This window comes from Hemiscyllium ocellatum, chromosome 32, assembly GCF_020745735.1.
Source record: "Hemiscyllium ocellatum isolate sHemOce1 chromosome 32, sHemOce1.pat.X.cur, whole genome shotgun sequence".
In the NCBI taxonomy this organism is placed as follows: domain Eukaryota; kingdom Metazoa; phylum Chordata; class Chondrichthyes; order Orectolobiformes; family Hemiscylliidae; genus Hemiscyllium; species Hemiscyllium ocellatum.
The window spans coordinates 9,332,614-9,353,271 of NC_083432.1; the positions used below are offsets into that span (position 1 = coordinate 9,332,614).

The window sequence follows — 20,658 nt, forward strand, 5'->3', positions numbered from 1 at the left end:
CGGTGTGGACTTGTTGGGCCGAAGGGCCTGTTTCCACACTGTAAGTAATCTAATCTAAAAAATCTAATTACTTAAATTCTTGCTACATAACATCAATTCCATGTTTAGCTGTTGTGTTATGACTTTTTTCCAGGTAACAGATTGAACTCTAAAAGACATTAAAAATATTAAAGTACGCAACTTTATTAATATTGCAACATATGACATAAGACAAGCCCAAGGATGAATCTATACATTTGTACAAACCAAGGATTAACTCTGGTTCAATGAAGAGTGCAGGGAGGCATCCTAGGAGCAGCACCAGGCATATGGTGTCAACCCAGTAAAGCTACAATATAGGCATCAAGTGCCAAACTGCATAGGCAGTAAGTGACAAATACAACTAAACAATCCCACAACCACTGGATCATATCAGCTCTGCAGTCCTGTTACATACAATCATGAATAATGGTGGACAATTAAAAATTGTCAGGTAGTAATGACTCTATACATTTTTCCATTCTCAATAGAGAAGCCTGGCACATCAGTGAAAAAGACTCAGCTGTGTTACAAGGGTGAAAACAATAGTTTCTTAGTACTTTTTCTAAAGAACATCTTCAGGAAATGTCTTGACTTCGGCCTGAAAGGCTTCATTGCATTGTTTGACTGCTACAAGCTTTGTGCAATGGTCTCACTGAGGTAGCTAGACTGTGTAAATACTGGTTGAGGTTTGAGCTGTTGATGCTTGTTTTGATGCCTAACTTTAAGCTTTACCAAGGAATTCTAACAACTCAATATTTTTGACTGAAAATGCTCTTTAGTGTTTCTGTAACTTGTTGAAAGTTTGGAAGCAAGCAGCCTCCAGCAGCCATCTCTGCATGCTGAATGGTGACATCATCCATCAGAATCACATTTTTTTCTCTGAATGGTCTTCTTTATGAACTTCTAAGGATTGAAGTAAACTGGCTTCTGCCTTTCCATTTTGCTTTCAACTTCAAGAATTAATCATTTGTTTTGGAAGTCTCAGACCTGTATGATTTATGATCTCTTTTGAATTCCATAATCCTAGATAGCACTGATTCTATAGTCGCTTTACTGGCTGTAGAAATTTGTGAAGCTTCATGTATTTTCATTAGTAAATGAACTAATATAAGATTTTGCTATTGCTTCTCAAAAGTAGTCCAGACTTATGCTCTGGGAGGAATATCTTCATCTAACTATGGCTGTAGTTGCTGTTGTTTCTTCTCCTGTGCAGGCCACCAAATTCTTTTCCTCTGTTTTCAGCCTCTGTCTTAAGAGAAATTGAAAATAAGCCCCACCCTTTTGCAATGGTAAGTCTGGAGTGAATGTGGTGGAGGAGATCATTGACAAGTTTAATATAATCAGTAGACATTGAACATAGAACATTACAGTGCAGCACAGGCCCTACGGCCCTTGACGCTGCGTTGAAATGTGGAACCAATCTGAAGTCCATCTATCCTATACTATTCCTTTATCATTCCTATGTTGATCTGTCCTATATCTGTCACCCTTCAATTAAAAGCTATGTCCCCTTGTACTAGCCTTCACCATCTCGGGAAAAGGCTCTCATTATCCACCCTATCTAACCCTCTGATTATCTTGTATGTCTCAGTTAAGTCACCTCTCAATCTTCTTCTTTCTAACAAAAACAGCCTCATGTCCATCAGCCTTACCTCATAAGACTTTGCCTCCATCAAAGCAACATCATAGTAAATCTTCTCTGAACAATTTCCAAAACTTCCACATCCTTCCTGTAATGTGGTGACCAGAACTGTACGCAATACTCCAAGTGCAGCCACACCAGAATTTTGTACAGCTGCAGCATGACCTCGCGGCTCCGAAACTCAGTCCCTGTACCAATAAAAGCTGTATGTCTTCTTAACAACCTCATCAACCTGGGTGGCAACTTTCAGGAATCTACGTGCATGGACACCGACATCTCTCTGCCCTTCCGCACTACTAAGAACCTTACCATTAGCCGAGTACTCTTTATTCCTGTTACTCCTTCCAAAGTGAATTGCCTCACATTTTTCCACATTAAACTCCATTCACCATCTCTCAGCTCAGCTTTGCCGCTTTTCTACGTCCTTCTGCAACCTGCAACAGCCTTTGGTACTATCCATAACTCCATTGACCTTAGTGTCATCCACAAACCCATCCTTCTACACCCTCATCTAGGTCATTTATAAAAATGACAAACAGCAGTGGCCCCAAAACAGATTCTTGCGTACACTACTAGTAACTGAACTCCAAGATAAACATTTCCCATCTACCACCAACCTATGTCTTCATTCAGCTAGCTAATTTCTGATCTAAACCACTAAATCACCCTCAATTCTATGCACCCGTATTTTGTGCAGAAGTCTACCATGGGTAATCTTTTCAAACACCTTACTGAAACCCATATACACCTTATCAGCCGCTTTACCTACATCCACTTGTTTGGTTACCTTCTCAAAGAACTCAATAAGGTTTGTGAGGCACAACCTACCCTTCACAAAACCATATTGACCATCCCTAATCAACATATTACTCTGTATATAATTATAAATCCCATACTTATAAGCCTTTCCAACACTTTACACACAATTGAACTAAGGCTCACTATAATTAATGGAGTTGTCCCTACTCCCCTTCTTGAACAAGGGAACAACATTTGCTATCCTCCAGTCTTCTGGCACTATTCCTTAGAGACAATGATGAATCAAATGTCAAATCCAAAAGCTTTGCAATATCCTCCCTCGCTTTCCAGAGAATCGTAGGATAAATCCAATCCAGTGTAGGGGACTTATCTATTTTCACACTCTCCAGAATTGCTAACACTTCCTCATTGTGAACCTCAATCGGATGAAGGGCTTTTGCCCGAAACGCCGATTTTACTGCTCCTCGGATGCCTGAACTGCTGTGCTCTTCCAGCACCACTAATCTAGAATCTGGTTTCCAGCATCTGCAGTCATTGTTTTTACCTCAATCCCATCTGGTTGAGCAGCCTGTATCTCAATATTCTCCTTGATAGCATTGTCTTTTTCCAGTGTGAAGACTGAGGAAAAATATTTATTTAGTGTTTCCCCTATCTTCTCAGACTCCACGCACAACTTTCCAGAGCTTTAATGTTGCAATATCTTCTTCAAGAAAAGACTGATCCTGCTCAAAAAGAGGCAATTGAGTTTTCATGAAAAGTGCCATCTAAAATAATAGGATGGCCCGCAGTTTCATTTCTAGCAAATGATAGTTTCTATTTTTACAACAATATGCTAAATGACCATGCCCTTCAGTAGCTCGTTTTTGCCTTTTTGGCCATTTTTATTTCTTACCATTTCTACCTCTTTCTTTGACAGAAACAAAGTTTAATCCCCACTTCATCCTGAAATACTAAGGCTGTAGTGTTATGTAGTGTAGGATGATCTCTGATGCACTGCATCAAGGTTAGTCCATTTGTTGTCTGTCAACTGAAGACTGCTAAAGTTATGCAAGCAGTTCTGCCTAATAAAGAGTTAAATTAATTATGAATCACATGCAACATTTCTGTGACCTCTCTTCCATTGTGATAGAATCCCTACACTGTGGAAACAGGCCATTTGGCTCAAACCCTCCAAAGAAAACCCACCCAGCAACATTCCACTATCCTATTACTCTACATTTACCCCTGACTTAATGCACCTAACCTAAACATTCCTGAGCACTATGGGCAATTTAGCATGACCAATTTACATAGAACATAGAACATAGAACAATACAGCACAGAACAGGCCCTTCGTCCCACAATATTGTGCCAAACATTTGTCCTAGCTTAAGCACCTATCCATGTACCTATCCAATTGCCGCTTAAAGGTCACCAATGATTCTGACTCTGCCACTCCCACAGGCAGCGCATTCCATGCCCCCACCACTCTCTAGGTAAAGAACCTACCCTTGACATCCCCCCTATACCTTCCACCCTTCGCCTTAAATTTATGTCCCCTTGTAACACTCTGTTGTACCCAGGGAAAAAGTCTCTGACTGTCTACTCTATCTATTCCCCTGATCATCTTATAAACCTCAATCAAGTCACCCCTCATCCTTCACCGTTCCAATGAGAAAAGGCCTAGCACTCTCAACCTATCCTTGTACGACCTATTCTCCATTCCAGGCGACACCCTGGTAAATCTCCTCTGCACCCTCTCCAAAGCTTCCACATCTTTCCTAAAGTGAGGCGACCAGAACTGCACACAGCACTCCAAATGTGGCTTTACCAAGGTCCTGTACAGCTGCAACATCACCTCACAATTCTTGAATTCAATCCCTCTGCTAATGAATGCTAATACACCATAGGCCTTCTTACAAGCTCTATCCACCTGAGTGGCAACTTTCAAAGAGCTATGAACATAGACCCCAAAATCCCTCTGCTCCTCCACCTTACTAAGAACCCTACCATTAACCCTGTATTCCGCATTCTTATTTGTCCTTCCAAAATGGACAACCTCACACTTGACAGGATTGAACTCCATCTGCCACTCCTCAGCCCAGCTCTACATCATATCTAAGTCCCTTTGCAGCTGTCAACAGCCCTCCTCACTATCCACAACTCCACCAATCTTCGTATCGTCTGCAAATTTACTGACCCACCCTTCGACTCTTCCAAGTCATTAATAAAAATTACAAACAGCAGAGGATCCAGAACTGATCCCTGCGAAACCCCACTTGTAACTGGGCTCCAGGCTGAATATTTACCATCTACCACCACTCTCTGACTTTGACTGGTCAGCCAGTTCTCTATCCAACTGGCTAAATTTCCCACTATCCCATGCCTCCTGACTTTCCACATAAGCCTACATGGGGAACCTTATCAAATGCCTGACTAAAATCCATGTACACTACATCCACTGCTCTACCCTCATCCACATGCTTGGTCACCTCCTTAAAGAATTCAAGACTTGTAAGGCAAGACCTACCCCTCACAAATCCGTGCTGGCTGTCCCTAATCAAGCAGTGTCTTTCCAGATACTCATAAATCCTATCCCTCAGTACCCTTTCCATTACTTTGCCTACCACCGAAGTAAGACTAACTGGCCTGTAATTCCTGGGGTTGTCCCTATTCCCTTTTTTGAACAGGGGCACAACATTCACCGCTCTCCAGTCACCTGATACCAACCCCATTGACAGTGAAAACAAAAAGATCATTGCCAACAGCTCTGCAATTTCCTCTCTTGCTTCCCACATAATCCTAGGATATATCCCATCAGGCCCGGGGGACTTGTCTATCCTCAAGTTTTTCAAAATGCCCAACACATCTTCCTTCCTAACAAGTATCTCCTCGAGCTTACCAGTCCGTTTCATACTCTCCTCTTCAACAATATGGTCCCTCTCAATTGTAAATACTGAATAAAAGTACTCATTCAAGACCTCTCCTATCTCTTCCGACTCAATACACAGTCTCCCATTCCTGTCCTTGGTCGGACCTACCCTCATTCACGTCATTCTCATGTTTCTCACATACACATAAAAGGCCTTGGGGTTATCCTTGATCCTACCCGCCAAAGATTTTTCATGCCCTCTCTTAGCTCTCCTAATCCCTTTCTTCAGCTCCCCCCGGCTATCCTGTATCCCTCCAAAACTCCGTCTGAACCTTATTTCCTCAACCTGATGTAAGCCTCCTTCTTCCTCTTTACTAGAAATTCAACCTCCCTCGTCAACCAAGGTTCCCTCACACGACCATCTCTTTCCTGCCTGACAGGTACATACATATCAAGGACATGTCATATCTGTTCCTTGAAAAAGTTCCACATTTCAACGACATCCTTTCCTGACAGCCTATGCTCCCAACTTATGGTCCTCAGATCCTGTCTTGCAGCATTGTATTTACCCTTCCCCCAATTGTAAAACCTACCCTGTTGCACACACCTATCTCTCTCCATAACCAAGGTGAAAGTCACAGAATTGTGGTCACTATCACCAAAATGCTCACCCACTAACAAGCCCATCACTTGTCCTGGTTCGTTACCAAGTACCAAATCCAATATGGCCTCTCCTCTGGTCGGACAATCTACATACTGAGTTAGAAAAGATTCCCGGACACACTGCACAAACACTGCCCCGTCCAATCTATTTGATTTAAAGAGCTTCCAATCAATATTTGGGAAGTTAAAATCGCCCATGACTTACTACCCTGTGACTTCTGCACCTTTCCAAAATCTGTTTTCCAATCTGTTTCTCCACATCTCTGTTGCTATTGGGGGGCTATAGTAAACACCCAACAAGGTGACTGCTCCTTTCCTATTTCTGACTTCAGCCCATACTATCTCCAAAGGCAGATCCCCCTCGAACTGCCTTTTTGCAGCCATTATACCATTTCTAATTAGCAACACCACATCCCCTTCTTTTTTACCACCCTCCCTAATCTTACTGAAACATCTGTAACCAGGAACCTCCAACAACTATTCCTGTCCCTCTTCTATCCACGTTTCCATGATGGTCACAACATCGTAGCCCCTAACCTGCACATTTTTGTGGGAGAGAATGTTGAGAACAAGCAGCACGGAGGATCTTAAGATAGAACATCAAGAATCTCTAGCTGAAAATGTTTGTGAGTGGGAAGAGAAGCATTGTAGGTGATCCTCTGGCTGCAATCAGTTGGATAAGCATGTAATTCGTAAATGCAGCACGAATCAGCTGAACAGCAGTGAAAAAGCGTTGAAAGAGGATGGAGTAGAGTAAAGAGAATTTTACTTCGACTGTAAGTGTAGCTGTTGAGCATGTGCAAATCTTTCCTGTGGGAGGAAACCAGAGCACCCGGAGGAAACCTATACAAACGTAGAGAGAATTTTCCAACTCCAAACAGATAGTTGCCCGAGGCTGGACTTGGACCTGGGTCACTGGTGCTGTGAGGCAGTAATGCCAACCACTAAGCTATTGTGCCATCCAAATTCAAGCACGTCTCTGGCCATTCACTTTGAATTTGATACCTCCTAAGCTCCAAAGCTGAATAGAAGGTATTTTGAGAATTGTTGACCTTAGCCATGGTGTGGTATTCAAAAGGATTGGTATGTCTACTCTGGTATCTAATCTAAAACTAGTTTTCCTGTGATTTGTCATATTCCTGGTTTGTCATATTCCTGCTCCTCTATATGTTCCTAACTGCTGGGACTCCCTCAGACCACTGGTCTGTGTTTCATTTTCTGAAGTGTCAATACAGCTGTGCCATGATTTCTCTCTGCACATGTGACTCTCATTCCTATCAGAGGAGCTCCATTGTGTTTTCAACTGTGCTCTCCCTTTCTATGCTTGCCCCCTGCATACATTCTGAACATTTGCTTCTTTTCTACCTCTGTACTCACTATGGCCAGTTGATTTCTCCTTTTCGCTTACCACATACTCAGCTGTGGATCTTCTGTACTGTTTTCTTCAGTTCTGCAAATCTTTTCCCGTTCTGTAGTTTGGTATCCAGAAGTCTATTACTCAGCAGCGTGTTAGGTCTTTCCCAAACACCTGTGTCTAATTGTCGGGTTGACTTTTTTTTGCCATTTCAATGTACCGTCACTGGGTTTCACTTCAGACTTTTTGACAGCTTGCTCTGGTTCAATGGGTCTAATAACCATTGTCACCATACAGTAGTGCAAGATCTGAATTATCATGAATAAACAGCAAATGATTATATTGAACCTAACTGTACACAGAGAATAGTGAGAGAACATGCTACCCAGAACCCTCTGGATCCAGGTCCCAGTTCCATGTGATCTGACTCACAACGTTTAGCTCTTTTTGCACATGCTCAACTTACAGTCGACGTAAAATTCTCTTTACACCATCCTCCTTCAATGCTTTTTCACTGCTGTTCAGCTGATTAGTACTGCATTTACTGGTTACAGGTTTATCTATCTGGTTGTAGACAGAAGATCACCTACAATGCTTCTTTTGCCACTCACAAACGTTTTCAGCTAGAGCTTCTTGATGTTATATCTTAAGATCCTCCATGCTGCTTGTTCTCTACGTCCTCTCCCTCAATTGCATCAGCTAAAACCATAATAACAATTTCCAAATATTATTGAGGACAGCCAGTTCTACCACACCTTTATCTCTCTCAACCCTTTCTTGTTCTTAAATCATCAGACTGCTTCTCCGATATTCAGTACAGTCAGTTCTGATATAATGCGATTGTTTCATTCTTCTGTGATCTCGCATTATGAGAAAATCGTGTAATAGCCACACCATTTAAACTAACAGGGCCTGAATCACATTATAGCCAGCAAAGGTAAAGAAAGTTTGCATTCTGCAAATAATGGTCTAAATTCCTCAATTATATTAAGCTAATTCACGTGAAAGAAATGTGCATTATACAGAACTAACTATACTGGATGAGCAGAAATTTGCTCCAGATAAATATTGGAACAACTGAAACCATTTAATTGAATCTCCACCTCAAACCTGCTCTTTAGTATCATACACTGTCTTTCTCACTGATCAACAGTTGCCAGTAAATCAAAGTATTCATCATTGAGAGATTGCACTTGATCCCAAGCTAAGCTTTTGTCTGGTTATTTATAGCCTTCACTAGACTGCCTATTTTCACCTCCATGACTTTAATCAATCTTGTTTGTGTCTCACCTCATCTCTAGCAGAAACCTTAATTTGTGCTTTTGTACCTGTGGATTTGACTGTACTATGTTGCCTCTAGATTAAACTATGCCTAAGTTTTAAAATTGTTATCCATTTTAAAATTCCTCGTTCTTTGCTCCCTCCATCTCTGTAATTGCCTCAAGCACCACAAAACAGCCTTCTTCCAAATTTTACTTCTGAACAATTCTCATTTTGAGTTACTACATCATTGGTGGCTGTTTTTCTTTGCTGCTTGAGACAGTAAAATCTATAATTTCTTCATTGAGTCTCTCCACCTGCCAGATCTCCTTCAAGACTTGCAATTTAAAAACTGTCACTTTATCGACATTTTTGGTTTTCAGTCTTAATATTTCTTGATGACGTTCAGCGTCAAATTTTGTTTTATAAATTCTCCATTGAAGTATCTTGAGGCTGCCTACAGTATTACATGTGCCATATAAACAGAAATTGTTGTTGAAAATGAATCATGGTGGTGATTTCATAAATATTCAGCCCTCACTCCCTTGCTCAAGGCTATTTAATATATTTGTGACATAACTCACATTCCTTGATGTGAAAGCTTTTTTTAATAATTTGATGCTTTGTGTAGGTTTCAGAATATGCATTATTCAAACTATATGTAGTGTCATAGACTAAACCCAGTGACAGAAACTCAATAGGTTTTATTCCTGCACTATTTGTGAATTACAGATCTCTTAGTGTGCTAGTGCCTGGAATTTGAATTTGTGATCTGAGTCCAGGATAGCTTAATCACTCCTGCTACAGTCTCATTCACTCAGGTGATTGATTCAAGAAGGGAGGGATCTGATGTGATTAGAATCCACAGAACTTGTCATTATTGCTGGTGGCTTCTCATTGTCCAAAAATGAATGAAGAACTGAATGAAGAAAACTTTGCCGACAACACATTTTCTCCAGCTGAAAGCATCCTATTAAAAAGCATAAATATTGTCAATAGCTAGTCATTTGAGGTAATCTTGTTATGCATTCCATTTCCGAAAACTTAACCTCATGCAGAGACTCACAACATAAGCCAATCTCATAATCTGGTGGGCTCACATAAATCTTCTAGAATGTTGAATTGAAGTTATTATCTTTCACCAAGCACCATATGTTGAAGAAAATGTTTCCCAAAAGTAGAATTAATTTTATTATTTCTAAATAAATGCTCAGCGAAGATAAAGTTAGCAATGTTGCATTTATAGATATATTTCAAACTTCTAAATAAAATACACTTTACTAAGAAAAAGACACTGGATACAACAACAGCAATATTGCAATTTCAGTGATCAGCGAGCTCAGCTGGAACCATACAGTATGGAGAACTTTCAGACAGAGGCCACATGATCCACTTTGTGAGTAGGATGAGGTTATCACATTTTATATTTGACCTGCCTGAATAGCAACAGCCCACATCCCATTCTCTCCTCCTTTGCAACTACACTCCTGAAAGCTGAGAACCCACAGAAGCCATTTTCATTCCTTGTGGAGGATTCCTGGAGAGGGTTTATTGGAATCTAACCTTGAAGTAGAGGGAATTCAGCTATCTACAGCAGTTCTAGAAGAAGACAGCAGTGTGACTAGCTGGGGTGCAAAATATCTTCAGAACCAGAACACATCAGAATTGACACAATCCATGACTTATCCTTTTTTAATGGGTTTAACAATTAATTGGCCAAAGTACTTTAAAGAGAAACTCTGTTTTTTTGGTGTGCCATTAGACATGTGTATGCTTGTGTTCATTCTACTTTAAAAGGGTAGACATATAAACTTGCATAATCTAAACTGTTTTTCAATAATCTTTGCATCTTTGTTTAAGTAAATTTGTTAGTGGTGATAAACTAATTATTTGTTGATGACAAATGGATTGTTATTTATACTGAACCTGATGCAATCTATATAATTGGCTATATCACTACCTGGGAAACATTTAAAATTTGCTGTGGCCACTGGAGGAGTGGAAGGAGAGAAGACCCCTCACCACAGTGATAAAGGATGATGTTCACAGATTCTGTCTATCTTGTCAGATGTTTGAGATTTCTCAGAGCATGTTCCCACAGAAGGGTTTCTGCATTTGGCAGGAGTTGTCATTGAGAATCTGACTGGGTGTTACATCTTAGAGTTGAAGAGTTGACTGTAATTTTCTCTCAAATCTTCCAATTAACAACGGAAGAGCAGTATTTTCTATAAAATGTATTTTGTGGAGTTAGAAGGCACAGTGCCTATTGATAGGCTCCCCTGATTGTGTGACATGAATGCATTTTGCGACTTCCTCCAAAAAGTATCCTTTTCTATTGTTTCTTCTTTAATTCTGTTTCATTCTCAGATTAACTTCATCTTTCTTTTTAACATTGTGAGGATCTTGATGACAAAACTACGTGCATCCACTACCTCCGAAACCATGCAGTACAGGTAAATGGCAAAAAAAGCAACAGTGTCATGGAAAACCAGAGAATGGAATTCTGGGCAATGTTCCTGTTAACTCCAAAAGTTGCTGCTCAACTGTACAAAAGTCAGTCTAACTAATATGTATTTATAAGGGGCTATACATTTAAATAAATTACTCATGGCATCAAAAACAAATGGAACGTTTATTGTGTTCAGGGAAATATAAAAAAGGAAAAATATCCCATCGGCTCAACAATAGTGAGCACAGTAGTGTCAGACATTTTTGTGTCCACGTTTGTCAGTCCATGAGAACATGTGTGTGAGTCTGCATCATTGTCAGTAATCATGTCAGCTTCTGTCATGGTGACAGTATCATTGTGAACCTGAGAGTGGAATTTAATGTCTCCTCCCATGGTTAGTTTAGTGGTAGGGGACATTTAGTTAGGTTAACGAATTCTTGAGCAAAATGGATAAAGGAGAACCTGTAGATGTAGCTCACTTAGATTTCCAAAACGACATTTAAGAAAGTGCCACATCAAAGGTTACTTCACAAAATAAACATTCATGTCTACAGAGGTATATACCTGTATAGGAGATGAATTGCTAATCCATCACAGCTGCTGAACCTGACTTTAAGTTTTCAACTCTTTTATTTCAGAAAAGGAATCTTTCAGCAAAACAGGCCTCCAACGATAATAGTGATTGATCTAATTTTTAACTTCATATGCAACTTTCAACCTTTAAATATTTGTGTCTGGATTTTGGCAAATAACTTTATTACTTTTCACGTATGTAAGTTGAACTGAAATTTAAGGCTCAGAGAGAAAGGGAAGGAAGACAAGCCTAAGAAAGAGAAAAGGAATTAGTGTTTCAGGGCAAGAAAGGAACCCAAGTTTCAAACTCAGAAAGAAAAGGAGGAATAAGCAAGAATAGCTCAAGAAATGGAGCTAAAAATACAATAGGAAGAGAAGAAAGGGAAGGAGCTGGGTTCCAGACTCCCAAGAGTTGTGGATGTTGATTAAGGACTTTCCATGCCGATGCAGGACAAATTCCAGAGTTATATTCAAAGACCTAACTGGAAAATGTACTGAAGAAGCATTAATAAATATTCACTAAATGAATGAGCTTGTTACTGGTTGGTGGGTGCAATTTCAAGTTTGCCCATCCAGGTGTGACTTCTTGCTTGGAACTAACGTTGCAGATTGGAAAATGTTACCCTACTTCCCACAAACTCAAGTACAATTCCAGGGAGATTGAACACTTGCAGCCAGAAATGGGAGCTTAAGAACTATGTTTAGAGCAAAACACCCACCCATCTCTTTTCACCCTTTTGGAAAAATATGAATCCTATTCCTGTCTACCTGCCCATGCCATCCGTTTTATGACCAAACGTTGCAGTCAGTTAAGCTTTAGGCATGTTGAAATCAGAGCCTTTCGTAGTACAGCGGTGAATTGGGGTCTGGGTGGGAATGTGATTGACAGCCAACCGACTTATAGAACACTTAGAACATAGAACATAGAACATAGAAAAATACAGCGCAGTACAGGCCCTTCGGCCCTCGATGTTGCGCCGACCGAAGCCTACCTAACCTACACTAGCCCAATAACCTCCATATGCTTATCCAATGCCCGCTTAAATGACCATAAAGAGGGAGAGTCCACCACTGCTACTGGCAGGGCATTCCATGAACTCACAACCCGCTGAGTAAAGAATCTACCCCTAACATCTGTCCTATACCTACCACCCCTTAATTTAAAGCTGTGTCCCCTAGTAACAGCTGACTCCATTAGCGGAAAAAGGTTCTCATTGTCAACACTATCTAAACCCCTAATCATCTTGTCCACCTCTATCAAATCTCCCCTAAACCTTCTTTTCCCCAATGAGAACAGCCCCAAGTGCCTCAGCCTTTCCTCATACGATCTTCCTATCATGCCAGGCAACATCCTGGTAAACCCCCTCGTTCCAATGCCTCCACATCCTTCCTATAGTATGGCGACCAAAACTGCACACAATACTCCAGATGAGGCCGCACCAGAGTCTTATACAACTGCAACATGATCTCAGGACTCCGGAACTCATTTCCTCTACCAATAAAGCCCAGTACACCATATGCCTTCTTCACAGCACTATTTATCTGGGTGGCAACTTTCAGAGATCTGTGTACATGGACACCAAGATCCCTCTGCTCATCCACACTACCAAGTAGCCTACCATTAGCCCAGTAATCCATCTTCTTGTTACTACTACCAAAGTGAATGACTTCACACTTAGCTACATTGAACTCCATTTGCCACCTTTCTGCCCAGCTCTGCAACTTATCTATATCCCGCTGTAACCTGACACATCCTTCTTCATGTCCACAACTCCACCAACTTTCATGTCATCCACAAACTTGCTCACCCAGCCTTCAAGCCCCTCCTCTAGGTCATTTATAAAAATGACAAACAACAATGGTCCCAAAACAGATCCTTGTGGAACACCACTAGTAACTGCACTCCAACTGCACTCCACCTTTACCATCAACTACTACCCTCTGTCTCCTTCCAGCCAGCCAATTCCTGCCATTAGCCTGCCATGGAGTACCTTATCGAATGCCTTGCTAAAATCCATATACACCACATCTACTGCTTTACTCTTGTCCACTTCCTTGGTCACCTTCTCAAAGAACTCAATAAGGTTTGTGAGCCACGACCTGCCCTTCACAAAACCATGCTGACTATCCTTGATCACAATTATTCCTATCCAGATGTTCATAAATCCTATCCCTTACAATTCTCTCTAAGACTTTGCCCACAACAGAAGTGAGACTCACTGGCCTATAGTTACTAGGGCTATCCCTACTCCCCTTCTTGAACAAGGGGACCACATTCGCTATCCTCCAGTCTTCTGGCACTATTCCCGTAGACAACGACGACATAAAAATCAAGGCCAATGGCTCCGCTATCTCCTCCCTAGCTTCCCAGAGGATCCTAGGATAAATGCCATCAGGCCCAGGAGACTTATCTAGTTTCATCCTTTCCAGTATTCCCCAGACCTCTTCCCTACATACCTCAAGGCCATCCATTCTAATCACTTGTGACTCAATATTCACATCAGCTCCCTCACCATGACTGAGAAAGGGATCACACAGGATGCTGTGTCAAAGAACAGTGAACCCTCAAACATTACATTTCAAGATTGTTTTCCCAACTCCCTCCCTTCTTTGAATCAAAAAAGAGAGAGAGAAGCTGTTAGCAAATTTGTCTATGACTTCGAAACAGCAGAGCCTCAGCAATGTACATCGTCTTGAGCAGTAAAGGTGGCTGGGGTGCTGGGAAAGCTTGTGATGCATATGGAGTGCAAAACATGGGAAATTTTGGATCCACAGTCATGTCTGCATAAATGTGGTGACAGTCCTTGAACAACATATGACTGATTCGGAGAAGTGACTGTCTTCATTGCACACCATACAAGAAGGAGAGAGGTTTCTACAACAGTCATACCAGGTACTAGTCATTCTAAATGGTGATCAGCTTGCAAGGAGGAGTGCAGAGATAGCAGGTGAGCGGGAGGCCATTTGCCAAAAGGAAAGACGACAGATGGTCCAGGAAACAAACGATTCTTTGGAACTAACAGGTGGTAAATTTTAAATGGCCTATTTAGTGAGCAACATGACTGACTTCGGGGGTGGATGACTTGAGGGAAAACCCTGATGCTTGAGACTACTCTGGGAAAAGAGACAGAACATAGAACATTACAGTGCAGTACAGGCCCTTCGGCCCTCGATGTTGCTCCGACCTGTCATACCAATCTGAAACCCATTTAACCCACACTATGCTTGTCCAATGCCGACTTAAATGTATTTAAAGTTGCCGAATCTACTACCATTGCAGGCAAAGCATTCAATGCCCTTACTATTCTCTGAGTAAAGAAACTACCTCTGATATCCATCCTATATCTATCACCCCTCAATTTAAAGCTATGCCCCCTCAATGCTCACCATCACATACAGAAGCTAGTAGGCAGATTAGAAAGGTAGTAGTAGTGAATGGCTCAATAATTCGACGGTCAGACAATCAAGTTTGCAATTGAGATTGTGAGTCTCTTATGGTCTGTTTTCTGTCAGTGTACAGGTTTGGGACATACTGGAATGGCTGGATAAACTTCTGGAAAGGGAGGTGAACAGCCAGTGGTCGTGGTTCATATTGGAAACAACAACATTTGGAGAGACAGCTTGGAGGACTTGCAGGATAAGTTTCGGGGCTAGGGAGTCAGCTGAAATGCAAGACCTCCAGGGTGGTAATCTCAGAAATACTACCTCAAACTTATGTCCCAAGCTTCACTATTTAGGTAAAGGCAGATGAGGCAAGGCACATGCTGTGAAGGATGATGAGGAAGGGAGGGCTTTAGGTTTTTGGGACACTGAGATCACTTTTGGGAAAGGAGAATGCTGTTCAGAAGAGTTGGGCTTCACCTGAACAGAAATGGAACTAATTTCCTTGCTGAGAGAGTACATAGTGTAGTGGCGGTGGATTTATACATGTAGGCCAGAGTTGTATTGACTAATGGGCCTAGTTTTGGAAGTAGCAGACAAGGCAAAAAAGAGAAGATGGGGATGGGGAAAAGAAGTGAAAGAAAGCATGTGTGTTGACAGTGAACAAATGGTCACCTTCTAATGGGCAAGAAAGAGGTAATGGCAGAGTTAAATCAGATTTATGTATATGCATGGAGTATCATGAACAAAATTGGGGAACTGGAAGCAGAAATTACAGTGGAGGATATGACAGTAGCATTGACAGAAACATGGCTCAAGCCAGAATAGAACTAGATACTTAACATCTTAGGTTATAGGGCTATTTGGAGAAACAGGGTGGCTAAAAAGGGAGGAGGTGGAGCAGTTTTAGTCAAAGGCAGTATCATTGTCCATGAACAAGATGAAATGCTTGAATTCAAATCTATATGATCAGAGGTGAGAAACAGGAAGGAACCGGTGACCTTCTGTATTTAACATAGACTTCTAAATAGTGGGGAGGAAGTCCAAGAGAGCATTTGAAAGCAGATTATAGAAATCTGCAGGATGAGTAGGGGGTGATAGTTAGTGATTTTATTTACCCTAGTGTGAGAAACAAAACTCACTTATTAATAAATTTCAGTCCAAGTCAAATTCTGAAGCAGCGAACTTTATTGATACGTACTGGCAAGAATGTGTGCCTAACGAGTAAGCACTTTGATCTGAGGGTTACATTCTGATTTATGCAGTTCAGCTGCGTCTCTCGGTCCTCCTCTTTCACCCCATTGGTTACTTTTGCTGTAGCACATAGCCTATCACAAGCTCTAGCTTCACTCCGCCTTTGTCTAGCTTCTCTCAGTCTCTGCTTACTTCTCCCATTACTCTAAGTCTATCGCCCCTTACTCTTGTTTATCTCATTTCTTTTTTGTGACTATCCTGGCATAGCTTGCTGTCTTCGTATGATCATCCTGCCAAACTAAATTCCATCCATTGGCCACATCCCTCCTGCGATTGGCACACTATTCTCCTGTTACTGGTACATCCCGCTATACGGTTGCTCTGCCCTATTAGTCTTAGATAATTCAACCTGTTTTCACTTCTCCTATTCTCCTATACTTGGTACATCCTGCTCCACGATTTGGAATCACAAATAATTAGAATGGATGCCCTGGAAATATGCAGGGAAGAGGTTTTGGGAATATTGGAAAGGATGAATATAGATAAGTCTCCTGGGCCTGATGGCATTTACCCCAGGATCCTATGGGAAGCTAGGGAGGAGATAGCAGAGCCATTGGCCTGGATTTTTATGTCGTCGTTGTCAACAGGAATAGTACCAGAGGACTGGAGGATAGCGAATGTGGTCCCATTGTTCAAGAAAGGGAGTAGGGATAGCCCTAGTAACTATAGGCCAGTGAGTCTGACTTCAGTGGTGGGCAAAGTCTTAGAGAGAATGGTAAGGGATAAGATTTATGAACATCTGGGTAGGAATAACGTGATCAGGGATAGCCAGCATGGTTTTGTGAAGGGCAGGTCGTGCCTCATAAACCTTATTGAGTTCTTTGAGAAGGTGACCAAGGAAGTGGATGAGGGTAAAGCAGTAGATGTTGTGTATATGGATTTTAGTAAGGCGTTCGATAAGGTTCCCCATGGTAGGCTAATGCTAAAACTTCGGAGGTATGGCATTGAGGATACATTAGAGGTTTGGATTAGGAATTGGCTGGCTGGAAGGAGACAGAGGGTAGTAGTTGATGGATTATGTTCATCTTGGAGCGCAGTTACTAGCGGTGTACCACAAGGATCTGTTTTGGGACCATTGCTTTTTGTTATCTTTATAAATGATCTAGAGGAAGGACTTGAAAGCTGGGTAAGCAAGTTTGCGGATGACACAAAAGTCGGTGGAGTTGTGGATAGTGAGGAAGGAAGTGGTAGGTTACAGCGGGATATAGATAAGTTGCAGAGCTGGGCGGAAATGTGGCAAATGGAATTCAATGTAGCTAAGTGCGAAGTCGTTCACTTTGGTAGGAATAACAAGATGATGGATTACTGGGCTAATGGTAGGCTACTTGGTAGTGTGGATGAGCAGAGGGATGTTGGTGTCCATGTACACAGATCTCTGAAAGTTGCCACCCAGGTAAATAGTGCTGTGAGGAAGGCATATGGTGTACTGGGCTTTATTGGCAGAGGAATTGAGTTCCGGAGTCCTGAGGTCATGTTGCAGTTGTATAAGACTCTGGTGAGGCCTCATCTGGAGTATTGTGTGCAGTTTTGGTCGCCATACTATAGGAAGGATGTGGAAGCTTTAGAACGAGTGCAGAGGAGGTTTACCAGGATGTTGCCTGGAATGGTAGGAAAATCTTATGAGGAAAGGCTGAGGCACTTGGGGCTGTTCTCATTGGAGAAGAGAAGGTTTAGGGGAGATCTGATAGAAGTGTATAAGATGATTAGGGGTTTAGATAGGGTAGATACTAAGAACCTTTTACCGCTAATGGAGTCAGGTGTTACTAGGGGACATAGCTTTAAATTAAGGGGTGGTAGGTATAGGACAGATGTTAGGGGTAGATTCTTCACACAGCGGGTTGTGAGTTCATGGAATGCCCTGCCCGTATCAGTGGTGAACTCTCCTTCTTTATGGTCATTTAAGCGGGCATTGGATAGGCATTTGGAAGTTATTGGGCTAGTATAGGTTAGGTAGGATTCGGTCGGCGCAACATCGAGGGCCGAAGGGCCTGTACTGCGCTGTATCCTTCTATGTTCTATGTTCTATGCTCTGCCTTTTCAGTCATAGAAAATCCTACCTGTTTTGGCTTCTCACTGTTTAGTATTTGCATGCGCGGTCTAATTTTATAATGCAAGCTTTTGCAGAAGCAAAACCTGTTCCCTTATTCTGTACAATTTTAAGCCTATACCTTACACTAGGATAGACTGAGGAGAAGGGAGAGTGTGTTGCACAGAAGGGAAGAAATTCCTGCAACGTATGCAGGAGACTCTTCTGGAACAAATACATTTCCAGGCAGGGAGTCGTGCTGAATCTGGTCTTTGGAAAAGAGACAGGCCAAGTGGAGATCACCAAAATGGGGATGCATTTGAGAATAGCAATCATAATATATTAAGATTCGATATTAAGTTGGAAAAGGATATGAATCAGTCAATAATTAAGATCCCGGACTGGAAAAGGGAAAATTTTAGTGAGTGTAAAAGTTGAACTAGAGCAGGTTTATTGGAAACACTTTTTGACAGATAAAACAATGGAGGGAAAATGGGGCAATTTCAAAAGAGAAATGAAAAGGATGCAAGCTAGGTATATAACCATGAGGAATAAATATGTGGTATCCAACACTGAAGTACCCTTAGTAACTCGGGATATTGGTCAGAAAATAGGGAAGGAAAAGGAGGCATATGATGCATACTGGAATATTAACAGCAATAGAAATTGGGATGAGTATCTCAAATGCAGGAGAAAGATTAAGACTAAGAAGAAGCATGAGGAAAGAAAGGCAGGATGCTCTAAAACATGTGTTCTTTAAATATATTATGAGTAAAAGATTAGCAAAGAATAGAGTAGGGCCTGTATGGAAGAAGCAAGGTAAGCTGCTCACTAAAGCAAAGATCTGACAGAAGTATTAAATGAGTACTTTGCTTCTGTCTTTACCAAATTAGAAAATGGTGACGATAATGAGAAAATAGGGCAACAGATAACCCAGAAATCTGCAAGCCTGTCAGCCAATGTCAATAGTGGACAAGCAGATGGAGGCTATAGCTGAAAATGTGTTGCTGGAAAAGCGTAGCAGGTCAGGCAGCATCCAAGGAGCAGGAAAATCGACATTTCGGGCATGAGCCCTTCTTGATTCCTGAAGAAGAGCTCATGCCCGAAACATCGATTCTCCTGCTCCTTGGATGCTGCCTGATCTGCTGCGCATTTCCAGCAACACATTTTCAGCTCTGATCTCCAGCATCTGCAGTCCTCACTTTCTCATAGAAGATAGAGGCTATAGTACAGGTTATGTGTTATGTACGGGTAAATGTAGACTTAGAGGAAAATTAAATAGTACTAGATAGTCAACGTGGCTTTGTCAAGGCAAGGTCATGACTGAAAAATTTGACTGAGTTCTTTGATGAGGTGACACAGAGTAGATGAAGGAACTGCTATGGATGTTGTATATTTGGACTTCCAGAAAGCAGTTGATATGGAGCCACATGGCAGATTGGTTTGCAAATAAGAAATGTTTGGGATTAATGTGTCCTTGGCAGCATGAATTTGAAGTTGACTAAAAGATAAGAAAGAGATGATAGATATCGATGGGAAATTCTCAGATTAGAGATGAATTGAAAGTGGTGTTCCCTAGGGAATCAGTTGGAAGTGGGTGTTGACAGCAAAATCTCTAAATTTGCAGATGATACAAAGCTAGGGAGTATAGTGAATTGTGGGGATGATGCTGAGCAACTTCAGAGGACATTGTGAAGTTGGCCAAATGAGCAAACCCTGGCAGATTAATTTCACTTGAGAGTGTGGTGCTGCAAAAGCACAGCAGTCAGGCAGCATCCGAGGAGCAGGAGAATTGATGTTTTGGGCAAAAGCCCCTCATCCGGACTTTTTCAGGCTTTTGCCCGAGATGTCAATTCTCCTGCTCCTTGGATGCTGCCTGACCTGCTGTGCTTACAAATAATTAGACGACATGTGGAATACTGTGGTCTGTTCGAGGCAACTCATTTAAGGTAGGATGTCAAAGCCCTGGGAAGAGTCCAAAGGAATTTTACTGGAATTTGGTGAATGAAATATAATGTGAGAAAATAAGAACTTACCCACTCTGACAATAAGAATAAAACAGCAGTGTATGTTTTAAATGTTGAGAGATTGCAGAATTTATGGTGCAAAGGGATCTAAGGTTTTTGGTATGTTATTACTCAGAAAGAGAGAGAGAGAGAGAGAGAGAGAAGTTTTTTACTTGTCATTTCTACCATAAACAGTAGATACAGGAAAAACAAGAACAGTGTTCCTCCAGGACCGAGGGTGCTACATGGACAGCACAAACGACACAATCGTACACGGCATAAAGTGCATAAGATATTCAATACACGCAAGTTACAGTGTAAGAGAAGAATGATTAATGAGAGACATTTTTCTAGCAGTAATACAAAGCCATGCAAAGAATTTCCGATATGACAGAGTCCAATCATGCTGTGTTAAGGAG

The 20,658-nt window shown here is 41.5% G+C and overlaps 1 protein-coding gene across 1 annotated transcript in view; it reads left to right on the forward strand.

The window, feature by feature from the left end:
- The window catches only part of LOC132830743 (corticotropin-releasing factor receptor 1-like), a 243,131-nt gene that overhangs the window by 176,404 nt on the left and 46,069 nt on the right, over nt 1-20,658 (forward strand). The window contains exon 11 of the mRNA XM_060848580.1: nt 10,918-11,003. Coding sequence (XP_060704563.1) covers nt 10,918-11,003 — 86 coding nt within the window. The remainder of the gene's footprint in view (nt 1-10,917; nt 11,004-20,658) is intronic.